The 16,032-nt window shown below is 44.7% G+C and overlaps 2 protein-coding genes across 2 annotated transcripts in view; one reads left to right on the top strand and one right to left on the bottom strand.

Moving 5' to 3' along the window:
• cacna1db (calcium channel, voltage-dependent, L type, alpha 1D subunit, b) overlaps positions 1–7,289 on the bottom strand; it is a 61,732-nt gene extending 54,443 nt beyond the window's left edge. The window contains exons 1-3 of the mRNA XM_030118450.1: positions 7,256–7,289; positions 3,196–3,682; positions 2,507–2,612 (exon numbers count right to left, since the gene is read on the bottom strand). Coding sequence (XP_029974310.1) covers positions 2,507–2,612; positions 3,196–3,682; positions 7,256–7,289 — 627 coding nt within the window. The remainder of the gene's footprint in view (positions 1–2,506; positions 2,613–3,195; positions 3,683–7,255) is intronic.
• Positions 7,290–8,041: 752 nt separating this feature from the next.
• On the top strand, positions 8,042–14,605 carry dcp1a (decapping mRNA 1A). Its single transcript, XM_030118498.1, has 9 exons — positions 8,042–8,200; positions 8,480–8,520; positions 9,139–9,266; positions 11,540–11,606; positions 12,110–12,248; positions 12,522–12,617; positions 12,919–13,455; positions 13,526–13,747; positions 13,839–14,605. The coding sequence occupies exons 1-9, from the start codon at positions 8,069–8,071 to the stop codon at positions 13,917–13,919; spliced, it is 1,443 nt and encodes a 480-aa protein (XP_029974358.1). The 5' UTR covers positions 8,042–8,068; the 3' UTR covers positions 13,920–14,605.
• Positions 14,606–16,032: the final 1,427 nt, after the last annotated feature.

The following is a 16,032-nucleotide window of genomic DNA, read 5'->3' as shown; positions in this document are numbered from 1 at the left end:
CCGATCAAACGACACCTACACGCTCTCTAAAAAAGGATGAAGCTGGAGTTGTGGAAATACTACAGCGGTGAGAGCGGCAGCCCGAGTTCCCAGAACTTGAATGGAAATAGAGCATCTTTGCCTTTTTCAGCATGTGGCTCTACATGCAGTGATGCCTGGCAGCAAATACAGTGAGTCCCTGACACTCCGTACAGCAAGAGCTGCAGATGCTCAAACAAGCACAGTTTGGTGAGATTCTGTTTAATGATGGCGCCGCAAAGTGTTTGGATCGATCAAAGGAGGAATCCGTAACACTGCACAGAGGAGTCACTTGTCAAAGCAATGAATTACTGAGGCCAGAGGTCAAATACACTGCTTCCCTTATTCACTCAAATCCACCGGTGAATGCTTCGAGTATTTCTCACAGACTCTTGTTTTTTTTTTTCTCTCTCTCTCTCATTGTATTCCCACCACGACATCCACACATTAAACAACCACAGTTTGAAGGTTTTAACCAAGAGTTTCCATGTTCTTCCTGTGTGTGCACCAGCTTCCTCCTGGTTCTCCTTTTTCCTCCTGCAGTCCATAAACATGCTTTTTATTTTCACTGATGTCTCTAAATCACTAAATCCCCCTTCAGTGTGAGTTTGAGTCTTTTTGATGTCTGTCTCTCTGTGTTTTCCCTGCGAATTAATGGATGGATGGATGGATTCCTTAAAGATATTCTTCTGAGGTACATATGTGATTTTTTTTTTGTATTGAGTGAGTTACATTTAGTTAAAACATATTGTTTTCACAATTATTCTACTTCTACTTTGTTCTTTTCTACTTGCAGCGTCAGCAACAGTTGTGTATCCCCCCCCTTGAGTCACTCATTCATTCACTCATTCTCTTCGACAGACCTTCTTCTTCTTCAAACACACACTCTGTGCATTGTGCAGTGAGAGAAGAGCATGGACTTGAGAAGCGTGAATAATCCCCATCTGTTGATGGAGCAGGCTTCGCTTCTGTGTCCGTCTCTCACTAGCTCGCACACGTGTAGACACACACAACACACACACACAAAAACAGAGACACACACACACACGGACACAATTCCCCATGAAGCAAAGAAGGTCGTCTGCCAGCCTCCAAGGAAAAAGGAAAACAAATGTTTGCTCTGCATGAAAAGTTCAGTGAGGACACTGCAGACCTGAGCTTCGATCAAAAACATGAGCCGCTCCTTCTGGCAGTAAAGAATGAGGTGAAAACAGTTTCAGCAAAGGAAAATGAACAAACACATGAATTCACATGGGTGAAGCGATCCTTGACGATGCCTCTGATCCCTGTTTGGAGCTGCCATGATCTTAACTGAAGTTAACAGTGTTTCACACACTAACAATTAAATACAATAAATGAGATTAGTTGATTTTTTTTATCTGGATTTTCCATCAGTTTGTCTAAAATATTCACACTCAAACTCTTCCAAGTCGCCTTCATGTGGAGCGAAGCTCGAACCAAGTCAGACTGATCTGGGCAACCAGACGCCCGAGGTTTATATATCATCAAAAACAAGTCGCACAGAGCGGGAAAAGTCACAGCGAGGAGCCCGGCTGTCAGCGTTGGAAAGATTAAACCAGACACTGACAGTGGTGGTGGACGTGGAATCTGTTGGTGCTCCTTCACCTTCTTTACATATCGTCCCTCGGGTTCGCTGGGCTGGACACTGATTCACTCAGGTCACTGTTTCTATTATGGAGTCGATCCAGGAGCTCAATTCTGAGACAAGCTTGTGATAAACGATGAGTTTATGCAAAAATTATGAATATCAATTCTGGCATTCCAATATTTTTGCACACATTTTTGAACAAAAGTATAAAAAGCTAATATATGAACTCATTATATGAATGATCATGCTTTATATATTACATGGCTTTTTGTACTTTTGGTCGAAGACGAGGTAATTCAAGCATTCTCTGATGCTTCTCTGAAAAATGCCCAGGAACTGTTTCAGTCTTTTGCATTTTGTTTATGTCTGCAGTTATGAGCTCTTCTTCATAATGGAATAGGATCTGGTGCGATATGAGAGCATTTGGAACAATTTACCCATCATAACCTTCATTTCATAACAACATGAGATATTGCATGAATATTGAAACTTATCCAGATCAACTGCTTGTCAACATTTGTATTTTTCCAACATAATTCTGATTTAAACCGTCAAGCTGATGTGTACAACAACTCCCATGCACTCTCACGCCTCCGTACGAATCACCACTTAACCTGACAGAGCCAAAACACACACTCACACAGGGGAGAACACACACACACTCCACACACGAGCTTGAATTCAGATCTCTGTGATGAGTGTGTTAATCACTGCTTTACTGAGCATCTCATACCAGCCACAAAAAGCACATTGCTTTATACAGGAGGCCAAACTGTAACAATGGCTCCAGCATGATTAGAGAGAAGCAGACACTGGACCACACTGGTGGCACACTGGACACAATCCAGCTGATCTACTGAGTCCTTTGTCACAACTCACCAGTTCTTGGTTGGTAGAATTGGAGTCGTCTCCAGGAAAGGGGATGTAGATGGCTAAGGCCACACAGTTAGCAAAAATAGACAGAAGTATAAAGATATCAAAGGGTCTGAAAAGCAATGGTTAAGGAAAAAGAACGATCACAGAGAGATGAAGGTAAAAACTGACACAAAATAAGATTCCTGAAGTTAGAAAACGTCACTATAATGACAGATGTGCTGATTTCAAATTCCTGAATGTGTAATTTAATCTAATAATCACTGGTGACAATCAGAAAAGATGATTTAAAAGTCATGAATACCTACTGAGAGCTTAAAGTTAAAGCTTCTTCATCTGCCTGGAAATTGTACGTGCTTGCTCATGTTATCAATATCCTCATTCGTTTGACCATCTATCCGTTCACCCGTCAGCAACCAATCATCGAGAATTTGATTTTTCTCCGAGTGAGCTTTTAAACAAGCCTACTTTCTATTTATAGCGCGGCGTTCGCAGCCTACACGCAGCGTCCGATCCAAAAATGAAGTTCAGGTTCACTATTTCACCGACTGACTCACTCCCTCTCTCCCAGCCATTCACCAACTAATCTGTGGGAAAATCTTTCCATACAAAAACCACACAGAGGCACCTGTTTCTCCAGCCATCCAACCCGTGTGTGTGTGTGTGTGGGTGTGTGTTTCACGGGTAAAGGATACTTCCACTCCACCAGGCTGATGCAGGCCCTGCGAATGGGGTTGTTGAGAGTGAGGCAGAACAGCGCTCTGGGCGGCCTGCTGTTGGTGGATCCTCCCTGCTTCTTGCTCTTGGCGTACTGCTGCCTCTTCCTCTGCGCCAGCGAGCCGACGGGAGCCGGTCCAGCGGTGCAGACGGAGGGCCGCGAACTCATCTCGGGCTTCTCGGTGTCGCCCTGCGCTTGGCGAGCGGCGCTGATGGCAGCGTGCCAGGCCAGGACCGGGCTGACCCCAGAGCCGGGGCCGCCGGGGCCCTGAGCGCCGCCGCCGCCGCCGCCACCGCCGCTGGCCCCCAGGAGGCCATGGCAGGAGCCCACGGGCTTGCCGGTGCTGGCCGGAGCCTGCAGGGGATCCGGTGCGTGGAGCTGGTGCAGACGGGTGTGGCTTTCTGACCAGAGCGCCGAGGTGTTGGCGGAGGGAGAGGTCCTTCTGTTGCTGGCATACTGTGCCCCTGGGGAGGCAGGAGGACAGAGAGCTCAGCAACGCAACAGAAAGGGACAGCAACACAACACACCTGTGCAGATTGTATCCGTCTTACAAGAGGTGGGATTTGTACAAACAGCAAGACATTTTACAACCTAGTCTTTCAGCAGAAATCAGTGATCAATATAAAGACATAATGCAGAGCAAGTTAAATGCCAGACTCGCTGTGGAGTTTCATTTTGAAGTGACACCCTCTAACCAGGACCCATCAACAGAGGTACCTTAATGAATACTATCTGTCATTCAAAATGATAAATCATGTGTTGGAAATCTAAAATTTGACCAAAACATAGTGTTTGTTGTGATAAAAAATATGTGAGTTTCAACATTAACTGAGAGTTTGCGTCTCCTTTCTGACTGCTCTGCTTTAGACATTTTAAAACAACTTTTCCTGATGTGTTTTGTTCCACTGACAGATGAAGCAGCTTTTTTTGATATACTAGTAAAATTCACTTGTCTACACGAAACCAACAAACAGCATTTCATTGTTTTCACACATATTGCTTCCCTCTTGAAGAATCTCTCTAAATAGAAATAACAATAAGTTGAGATCTTTGAAGGGACGTCTGCTGCAGTGCAACACCGGGACACAAGGTTACACGAGGGCAGCAGTATAAGCAAGAAAGTCAACAATATTATATTGAGCACGAGCAGATGCTGTTAAAAAAGAGAGCAAAAGTTGAGTTTGGGAAGAATGGATGTGTCCTGAGCTGAGGTTCGATTTTACAGTCGAAAAATAAACCCTGTCAGTGTTCTCAGCAGAGAAACTTATGTAACGCAGTTCTTTTCAAATGCCTCAACTATGTCGTCTTTATTTCTGTTCAACACTTTCTTGTAACTTCTCAGACAACATGCCACGACACAGGAATTAATCAGGCATGACTCAAAATGAGCCGGTGACAGCAGCCATATTGACACCGTCCATCCTGCATCAGCATCTTCCATGGGTTAGTTAGTCTATTAATACCACTGTACAAACACCATTCACACCAGATTTAATGTAGTTGGTCATGTTAGAATCAGCAGAGTCTCTCATGAGATTATTCATTCAATTTATTTCAGTTTATAACAAACTGATCTGTGTGGAAATGTTCATTTCACAAGTTTGTTTTTTTTTTTTCATTTTGATTGATGTATTAAAAAACTATGACGCCCATCAATGAGGCCATGGATTCTGACATGCAGGAAAGGTAGGAGAGAGAGAGAGAGAGAGAGAGAGAGAGAGAGAGAGAGAGAGAGAGAGAGAGCAGGACAGCCTGCATGAATGGGAGCAACAGAGAGAGTCATTAAAATCAATGCAGACTATGAGTGAAAACGACAGTGCCCTTGACACAGTCACTTTGATCCAGTGCAGCTCTGCTACAGACTCACATCAAACACTGCAGTCCACAAATTACTGACCAGAGTTCAGCGTGCTGTGCTGCACAGCTCTCACACTGTTCTCTAACAGCAACACAAGTGACTGTATGTGAGCACTGCCAGCATGGGAAACACACACAAGCAAACAAATGCCACGGAAAAGTTATTGGAAAGAGTCTGATGAGGGATCGTTATAGAAAATTGGCATGAGATCCTAACTGGTTCACAGTTATCAAGACTGTGACAAGAAAAAAAATACAGATTTCCAGGAGTATTGATCCTCTGTTTGAAAGATGGAGATGCCATGCTATAGACATCAAAAAGGTCACAAGTGAATTCCTCTTTATCCAGCTTTCCCTATGTTTAACTTGAACTTTATCCGATGACACAAAATGAAGATTAATCACAATTTCAACACAAGGTCACAATTTCTGTGAAAATAAAGACAGCCACAATACCAAACTCTAACTAACAGACCTGACTGACATGTGAGCTGCTGTTCTGACACCTGTCACACGGTGTTGGGTAACTGCTGACTCCGGGCTTGCTTTAAACCACAACATCTTGTATTTGGACCACTTTCTTCAACCTAAAAGTTATATTGAAAACTGACAGAATTGTATATAAAAGTTATTAAGACTCGGCTCAATTCATCCTGGAGGGCGGAAAAACAACAACACATCCTCCACAATCTGAAAAATGCTTCTAAAACGACCACTTGATCAGAATATTAGACCTAACACGGTCATCCATTTTCGCAGAACTGGCCGCAACTCGCTTCCCAGTGGATTTTATAACTGCTGTCATCCCCCAGTGAAAAGCTTTCAGCGGGCGCTTACGGCGCTAATACACAATCTGTGCTCTGAGATAAGTTTGGGAATAAACATATTCGCCGCAGACACGACTCGGCCCGTATAATCACGGGGATTAAGCGGACATCCATCCAGAGAAGACCCCAAACGAGCGCTCCAACTCCGCGGCTGCGCTCCGGGTCCGCGCACGGTTTTTTTTTTTTTTACCTTCAGACTGTTCGTCCGCGTCTTGCATCCTCGAATCCACATCGAAAAGAGCCGCTTCAAACCCAACTCATGGTTGGAGAAACCACCCGGAGATGTCGACGGCGTTAACCTGAATTATAAAATGTTTTCCGAGCGCAGACCCTGAGAGGAGCGCCAAACATTTTCGCCACATCCGGGTGTCTGCGTGCGGATTCACGGCGCATCCGAGAGGACGCGCAGGCAGCAGCAGCAGCAGCAGGAGGAGAAGGAGCAGGAGCAGGACGAGCAGATCCCACTCTGTCAACCCACTGCTGTCAGTCACTGGAAGGACTGGAAACCAGACAGACCGCAACACTTCACCCAGAGCCGCGCGCTGGAAATGCACCTGTTGCCTGTTTTTTCTAACGGAAAACCCTGAAGGAGCGAGTCAAACATCTCCAACAGCTCCAAACTTATCCCCGACAGGATTTCCACATTTTTTCACATAAATGTCGTGAATGGCGAAAAAAAAAATCTTCACCGGTCAATCCAGCAGTTCCGTTTAGAAAGCCACGGAGAGTGTGGATGACAGCAAACAGCTGCCAGCGGGTCGGGTCGTGATTAAATCCAGTTGCATAAATTGCATTAGCAGTGTTTGTCCGGTACTAAATTAAGAACGTGACAGGGCCGTGTAAACACAATGAGAGACGCCTCCAAATGAAATCCTCCTCTTCCGAAGCTGCTCCTTGCAAATGAAGCTGCCAACAACTTGAAAGGTGTGAGACGCACGTGACATAGCGTCCACTGTGCGGGTGCTCCACTTAAGTGTCTTATTTCAGTTTTAACGCAACTGTGGGAGTTTAAGATGAGTTTGTTACATTAGTCCTTGATAAACATGTCGCTCGTGTATAACTATTTTTTATCACTGTATCTGAAGGAAAAACAGATAACAGGAAGTAGCTGACAAGAATAAGTGTATCCTGATTCTCCATTAAAAGTTAGAAGCTAATAAATTTCGAGTGTGCCCGTTTATGAAAAGTTTTTATGGCGCAAATAAAAGCAGTCACGAAAACTACATCAAAGCAGACCCAAGGAACTGCTCCGACTTTCCCTTTCGGCTCGTTCCCAGGCTGCAGGATAAACCCCGGGCCCTCGTCCAAGCCCTCCAGCCACCCCTCCTGAAGCCCCCAGCCCGGTGCACTTACCCCTCAGGGGTCTTCCCCTTATAATGAACGGCATTCTGTCACCTGGCTCTCCTCCGGGGCCTCATAGCGCCGTTTTTCTGCCCTCTCTGTGCGGCGGTTTCACAGAAAATGAGTTGGTAGAGCTGAGCTGGAAGGTTACCAGTGATTGGATTACCTGTGCCTGTATGGAGGATAACAGTTTCACAGTAGCGCGTAATCCTCCGATTATAATCCCAGCTCCAATGTTCTCTACACAGAACAGAAGCAGGTGAAACAGGCAGCTGCAGCTCTACTGGGACAGTTGATAAATAGTAATATGTATACTTCTCGTAAAAGACTTTATGTTATTTTTACCTGCCATTTTGGTGAGGTTTTGTGAACTCCAAAAGGTCAGAACTTCAACTGACCTCCAAAATCAAGTGTTTTGAAGTGTCACAAACAAGATAAACTTCAACTTGATGCGTTCAGTGGATCTGATCTACGCTGGTATGTTTGTTTGTGCAGACACGGGGTTTTCATGTATATTTTACAATAACATTAGATTCATCCAAAAACTTAAACTACAAATAGGAAGTGTTAAAAGTTTCATGCAAATTGTTTAATGTATGAGTTTGTGTTGTATATCGGACAAAGCTGAACTCCTGGACCACTAAAATAGTTGTGATTTTAAAGCACTCTAACAAATTGGAAATTATCTAAAAAGCATTTCAGATTATTACTCGAGGGGATAAAAAAAAAATCTCTCAGGAACTTTTTTTTCTTTCGCTGTTTTCCCCGGAAGTTCAAGGTGTCCGCAGAAATCGGTCCGTAGGGAAACATCGATCACAATCCAAGATGGAGAGCGCAAACGCTGGACATATGATGAGCTTAGCGGCTCTGCAAAGACAAGACCCATACATCAACAAGCTGCTCGATGTCACCGGACAGGTGGCTCTTTACAACTTCAACTCCAAAGCGAATGAGTGGGTGAGTGACACTGAATAAGACGGAATACCTGCTAGCCACTTAGCATGCTAGCTCCTCAATAAAAACAAACATCCAATGAAATTCGTCTGTGGTGTTAAAACTGGGACGTTTCGAGATTCTTTTGACATTTGTAACATTTATACACAATCGTCATTTCGTTTTTGATTCTCTACTATGATTAAGAAAGTGTCGTTGTGCTGTTCTTGCCAGTGCTAACTGGAGTTAGCAGCTTTAACGAGGGCTTGTTGTTTTCTCACTCGATGTCACTTTTCGTTCCAGGAGAAAACTGAAATCGAGGGCACCCTGTTTGTTTACGCCAGGTGAGCTCACACGAACTGCACATATTTATTTGACACGGCCACTTTGCGGTTGTTTATTTCAGTGCTGTGCGCACGTGTGAAGGCCGCGGGGATTGTAAACAAACATCACGAGCGCCTCACTCACACCTTTCGCTTTTATACCGAGTGGCTCAATCTTCAGATTTTCTCCCAGACATGATCCGTCTGGGAACTCCATGTGCTTTTATGGGACCAAATATAGAATTACCAGTTAAAATAAAAAAATAAAGATTAAAGTTGTAATTTTGTAGCGATAACTGTTAGGTGTTATGAGTTGTTTTTTCTTCACAATCACTTTATTTTTGCCCCACATTTGACCAAATTAGCGCATCTGAATCTTATCTCTTCTCACATCAGACAGTGAATGTCATCATACATGTGTCTGTAGATCCTCACACAGAGTCTGTTCTCTGAAAAGTAACTCAACCAAAGAAGCAAATCTCCTCAGAGTATTTGAGAAGTTAGAGGTACATTTGTGTAATAAATAACGGGGTCAGACTAATCCAAAACAACCCAGTACACAAGAATTTCCTACTGAATGAAATATTTGTTCATCTTTATATCCTGTTGTTAAACACACAGCTAATGTGTCTCTTTTAGGTCTGCCTCTCCTCATCATGGCTTCACCATCATGAATCGATTAAGTACAGAGAACTTGGTGGAGCCGATCAATAAAGACCTAGAGTTCCAGCTGCAGGATCCCTTCTTGCTTTACAGGAACGGCAACTGTGAGTATTTTTTGTCATTAAAAGTTTTTGAAATAATAGCATTTATAATCCTTGTCGCACACTGGGGTTATACTGTACGTACAGATGAGTCTTTCTACCTGAAGTACCTGGAATCAAACATTTTTTATAGGCTCATTCTCTCTGAGGTTAATCGTGGTCAAACAGCAAAGGCCACGAGCCACTACAGGAGTTCTTTCTATAGGTGTAGCAACCTATTTTAAAGACAATAAAAAACAGAAATTTGTTATCATATCAGCTCAAATAATCCAGTTGCTCAAACCTGCATTTCACACCACATTATGCATGATATGTCAGTGAAAACTGAAAAGCTGTGTTGCAGTTCTATCAGTTTTGTTTCCATCATATAGTCTCCTACGTCACAGTCCTTAAAGACCGATCGACTTCATTTTTTTAAAGACATGAAATATCCAATAACAGTAGATTGAACTGTTTATGTGAAACAATGTAAGCATCAAACATTGAAATCACCTTTTCTAACATTAAGTAATGTTACTTCAGTTCTAACACATTTTTTCTTTAATGCTTGTTGCAGAGTGTAAGTTACTTTTTCCACTTGAAAAACTCAGTATCGTTTGAAACACATGTCGCTGCATCGCCATACCTCTGAACACACCGAGGAAACACCTCCCCAGTGTTTTCTGGACTATCTCTCGTCCCTTCTGCTTGAAGTCATTGTGGCACCGTGGAGCACTGAGCAGGAAGGCTTTATCACTCATGGCCTCACGATGGCCCGCCGCTCAGCAACAGTCAGCAGTCTGCATCGGAGCAGCAGCGGGTGTTGTGAGATCGCTGAATAAGCACTTGAGGTGTCTAAATTGTCCAGTCCTGTGAAAATCTGCATGAAATCAGTTCAGTGTGAAAAAAGATCAAAATCCTCAAATTTTCAGAAAGTAGCTGACTGCGCTGCCCCCAAGGTAGTCTATTAGAAGTCTGAACACAAGTTTCATCAAGGCAATGAATAAGGAATTTGATTGTTTTCCCATTTGTTTGCTGATGAGAAAAAAGAGCATAGCCAGAGTCAAGGTCAGAGTGGACTGCTCCCCTTTCGGGCTGGGTTTGCCCATCAGCCTGCCTGGAATGGAAGACATGATGCGATGTCTGGTCGGCCTTCAGGAACGAGCTGCGTCTCCTGGTGCGTCACTCTTCGCTGGGAGCTGCTGCTTTCATCCTTTTGAAGCAGCAGGATGTTGAGTTGCAGATCAAATGATGAGTGGAAGGAGGTGGCGGCGTCCCTCAGCAAGACGATGACGTTTGATGTTCACTTTTCCAGGTTTTCTTCAGTCCATTCGTTTCTTCCCGTGAGGTGTGGAAGTGTGAGGATCCAGTGAGATGCAGTTGAAAGTTTCCCTGTTGATGTTAAGAAAACCGTTTGTACCAGATGATTCGAAGAGTCGTCTCCATTTGAGGGAAATGTTGAAAACTGCAGAAAGAAGTTTCAATGTGGAGCAAAGAGTCCAGCGCAGGGAGGTCGGCTTCCTCTGAGAGATTCCAGTAATTAACAGCTATTTGGGTTGTTTGAGTACCGATGTGCTCACTGCCTAAGGCTGACGGATGCTCGGAGTTAAAGAGCGCTGTCGGAGAGAGATGTGCCCTCAGACACACACACACACACACACACACACACACACACACACACACACACACACTTGTTTACACCGCTTCATATTCCCGGTGGTCGCAGGAGACGCAGCAGGGAGGCAAACACTCTGGTTGCTAGGTTACCGCTGCCTCTTGAGGGACCCTGAATACGCCAGTATTTAATCACAGCGACGCAGAGCGATGTCGACCAGCATCATTTTAGCTGAAGAACGTTTGTTTGTTTTATATTTTACGGAATTTCTGTTGATGAGTTTTGTGTTTAAAAAAAAGTTTTCTACTTTGGTTTTGGCTCAGTGTTTCTAGTTTATATATTTCTTAATCAACCATTTGAGCTGCAAACACACCTAAAAGTCTGACAGCTTTAGTTCTGATACTTTGACATCTGCGTAATTTTTTTATTTATCAATTTAATTTAAAAGAAGTTTGCTTTTCAGAATAATGCAGAGTTCCCCAGTATGATGGAATCAACTCATGACCATGTGGTCAATTTACAAAATTGTAGTTTTAAGTAATCACTCCCAAATTTTCAGGTAAAGTTGTCCCATTGCTTCATGTTTCATGTGTGTCAAGACGCTGGTCTCATGATGCTGTTTCTGTGACACAGATAATGCAAGGTGTAAAGCACAGCGTGTGTGTTTGTGTTTTTCTTCCAGTGGGTATTTATAGCATTTGGTTCTACGACAAGAGAGACTGTCAACGCATCGCTCAGCTGATGGTCAAGTAAGTAACTAAACTGGTTAATTCTATGACTAACTTGCCAAGTAATTCTAAATTTGATGAAGTTTTGTTTTTTATTTAGCTGAGCAAATTTTGTTTCTCTGATTTCACTAAAACTTTTGAAAACTTGTTTTGTTTAAAGAGGCTGGTTAAAAGAATTCAGGTTGAATCAGTGTGGTCGATGTGAAAAGTCCTCAGATCGTCTGGGTCTGATGTAAATTATTTAAGCTTATTTTAAAGACTCTGGGTCCTGGTGTTGTTTTAAAAGACATAGTCAAGTACAGACAGTTTAGATCTGTTTAAAAATAGATTCCAGGTGTGGTTTGATGAGCTTATTTCTTAGACTCTAAGTCTTTTTGAAATAATATTTCCCTACTTTTGTTCATGAAGCAGCTAAGTTCTGTCAGATGGGGTCTATGTTTTCTTCCAGACATGTTAAAGAGTTAAAATTTAGAAATTTGAGGCGCCAAATACTGTATGTCATGTTTGAACTGGTGCTTTAACAGAATTGTAAAGCAAGAAGCGGACCACGCTCAGAGAAAGTCACCTGAGAGAACAGAGCCGGGCAGAACCAACGGCCTGGCAGAACCCAGGTCCATCGACATCCTGGAGCTGCTCAGCAAGGCCAAGGAGGAGTACCAGAGAGTGAGTGAGGAGCCAGACACTCTCACTTAATCCACACACTCATCTGATATTTAGTTTCTCAGATGAGTGTTTTATAAGACGTGGAAAGTTTTTCAATTCTTCACTGAAAAGGAGAAACATTTTAATCAAATGTAAAAAGAACACATTGAGAACATTGTTCTAAAATCTATCACTGCACTTTGAAAACAACAGGCTATTTCCCATGATTCCTTCCATTAGAATGTTTTATTTAAAGTCGCCCACCAGGGTGTGTGTGTGTGTGTGTGTTTCCAGTCTCAGACCGGTGAACCTGACGTGTCAGCAGGACATCATGTGAAAGCAGCTCTTGGCGCTGCAGAGCGCGTCCACGGCTCGTCTCAGCCTGAGAGGGTTTGTTCTCCACACCGACATGTTAGCAGGAAGGCAGAGCAGCTTCACTTCACCAGCAGCCTCTGTTGACACTCGTTCACTCAAAAAGTAGAGATTCTTGTTTTAAAATCTGCTACATGTCAGTTCTCTGAACACATTATTGAATTTTGGTAGCTGGAATAGCGGAGAACTGTACGTCGGTTTCCCTTGTTTCTGTTCAGATGGTTTCTTTATGTTTCTGCTGTTTTCAACCCGAACTTCATCCAAAGCTTCAGCGACTCTTCTCGCAGTTGATTTATAGGGAATGTTTGATTCCGTGCAGAGCTCTCAGCCGGGGGTGAAGCAGATCACTGTCGAGGAGCTGTTTGGCACGTCCCTCCCGAAGGAGCCGCCTGCTCACAGCGGCTCCGCCCCTCGAGACCCCGCCTCCGCCGCTTACATCCAGAAACCGCCGTATCCCGCCGCGGCGCACCAGAGCCCCCGTTTCATCCCCCAGGACTCGGCCCCCGGCCTGCTGCCGGCCCCCTTCGCCGTCCACCCCGGAGCCGTGTTCCGCCCGGGGGCCCCCTTGCCGGACCCCCGCTGCTCCGCCTCGCCGCTCATGGCCGCTCCGGAGCAGCGCCCCCCGCCCGCAGGGCCTCCGGCGGCCTTTCTGGGACAGGAGATCCTCAACACGCTCAAACAGGCGGCGCCGCCCACAAACGCAGACGTCGGCAAACCAATCCTGGCGCCCAGTTTCCTGCCGAGCACACTGGTTCCACCCCACAGCTTCCACGAGCCCATGGGCAAACCCCTTGTCCCGCACGGCAAGGAGATGGATGTTTTCTCTCAGCCTTCGAGCCTGATCAAAACTATTCCTGTGAGTGTGCTGCTCATTGATCAAACCCCCCAGGTAGACTGGAACGGAGCTGACTGTCTGTGTTTTTCAGGCCGCCGCCATGAGTCCAGCTCTCACTGTTCCAGGGTCAGAGGTCTCCTTGCTCCTCTCCCCCAGTGCCTTCCAGCAGTCCATCACTAAGGCAGCGGCAGCGGCGGCAGCCCCCCCTCCCGCCCCCTCCGAGCCCCCCTACCCCTCCGCAGGAGGCGTGGAGCCTCCAGCGGCCCCCTGCAGTAAAACCCAGCTGCAGGAGACTCTGATCCACCTCATTAAGGTAACTGAGTCCTTCATGTCGTCTCGTTCGGTCAGCAGTGACTCGCCTCATCTCCTCCTCTCTCTCTCTCTCTCTCTCTCTCTCTGTCCAGAATGATGCAAACTTCCTCAGTGCCATCCACGACGCCTACCTGCAGAGTCTGTCCAAAGACTTCAGCAGCATGAAGCTGTAGTCCTCCTTCCACCGCTGGAACCAGGAGCACCACGTAGAAGCGAGGCACTGAAGTGGGTCTGGAGAGCTCCACACGCCGCAGCTCCTCTGAACCAGCGTTCTCATATGCATGGCATTATTAACTCCCGATGCTGAACCAGGACCAGATCCTCTGCTGAGAGCGACCCACTTCTCCCACCTCGGCCTTGAACGCTGTTGAGCTACAGACTGCGTGTTGGCAGAGTTCAGCTGTGGGAATGGTTTTATTCTCTGGAGGACGGGACCACCGAGGAGCAGCCGCCCCGACCCCGACCCTGACCCCGACCCCGACCCCGGCCCTCAGAGTGACCAGGTTTTAGTTTGCGGGGTTCGCAGCTCGTCTGCTGGCAGAGAGGGACCACAGAGAAAACACCGACTGCCCAGAAAGACCGAGACGTCCAGGCCGAGGACCTCGCTGTCCTTTCAGCGTCACGTTGAAATTAACTCAGTATTTTCCGTTTTGCTCGTTTTTCATTTATGGAACCTCAAGCTGAAGCCTGGATATTTCCGGTGAAGCCACGGAGAAGCCGAGGAGTCGTTACTTTTTGTGTTTGGGAGAAGTGTTGTCAAGGTTTTTTTTTTGTTTTGTTTTTGTTTTTTTTTTTGTCTGCCCTCATTGTGGGAGAATAACTTGTAATTCTTTTGAGAAGCACTTGCAGCGAAGAACCTGGACCCTCCAGTCCGCCCTCTCAGCTGCCTCTTTCTTTTTAAATTATTGTTACAGACTGTGACACATTTATACTGACTTACAGATGCACAGAGCAGCTTCTTTGCTACCTTTCCCCCGTCTCCGTCGCCGGCCGTCGCCTCGTCCTTCGCCTCCTCCTGTGTGTCGTCGTGTCTCTTCCCGCCAGCCGAGCTCGCCGTAATGTTCTCGGAGGTGAATGTGCAATAGACGACAGTCGCAAAGCCTTTAGGGTAAACCAGCATTTTTGGGATATTTTAGGATGGTACTAATAAAGCTGTGTTTATGTAAACCTGCAGTTCATCTTTAATTTGAATATCATGAGCAAAGAAAAAGCAAAATTTCTTTTCATTCTGGATTCTTGTTTACATTTGGTCCTTTTAATATCAGAAGGTCTGAATATTTAGCCGTCGAGCTTTTTGCTGCAGTCGCCTGGACGGATGAAGTCTGCACTACCTCCACTCTCAATCTCTCAAACATCAGTTTAGTTCTGAGTTTCGAGTTTAGACTTCAGTCGGGTTTATTTTCAGTAAAACGCCACTGCAGCACATTAACTGTGAACCCAGCTGTCAGCAGAGGGACGACGAGCGGCTTGTTTCATCATGTTTGCAGCACTGAGTGGCCCAAGGTTTTTTTTTTATCACGTTTTAATGTTTTGAAGTGGCACTAAGTTTCAGCGGCTTAAAGACTTGATGAGAGTATCTTAAACTGTCTGGGAGGAAACAAGTTGTTCAGCTGTGTGCACTTAAATAAAAAGGCAAGCCGGCGTGTTTCATCTTGTTTACTGCATCATACAGCTTCCTTTACTTCACTGTTAAAGCTCTTCAGATACCAAACTAGAATGAGATTCTCTATAAATCCTTATTTAAATTGTGCCATCAACACTTAGTATTTGCTCCTGTGGTTTGAATGTATCTGTGATCAGTCGCAGTCTTTCTTTCTTTTTTTCTTTTTTTTGTGTAATTCTCTGCATAATTTCATCTTCCACACATGTTCAGTATTTTTTTGGTTAAATTGACATGTTTGCAGCCAGAGAGTAGATTTATCTATCTCTCCATGTAATAATCCATCCTTTCTTTGACTTTTTTTTTTTTTTTTTTTTTAATCTTGGTCGCATATTTAAGCTTTTAGGGTTATTTTATGCTTTTGGTTTAATTTATCCTTTGGGCCAGTCAAATGATTTTGGGACAGTCTTAGCAAATAACGTTTTTGTAAGATTGTTGTCACTGCGTGTAATTTGGTTTATGAATATTTTGTGATATTAAAGATTTGCAATCCAGTTTTCTGCTTCTGTTTGCTCCTGAGAAAAATCGTGGAAGTTTGTTTTTGTTACCACTAAAGGATTTTCCCTCATTCAATTAATATTCACTCATTTTTATTCCAAGCTTGTGGCGGTGTATGTTAAATCAAC

The sequence above is a fragment of the Salarias fasciatus genome, chromosome 20 (genome assembly GCF_902148845.1).
Source record: "Salarias fasciatus chromosome 20, fSalaFa1.1, whole genome shotgun sequence".
NCBI lineage: Eukaryota > Metazoa > Chordata > Actinopteri > Blenniiformes > Blenniidae > Salarias > Salarias fasciatus.
The sequence above is the reverse complement of the archived record's forward strand: the minus strand, read 5'-3'. Positions and strand labels throughout refer to the sequence as shown.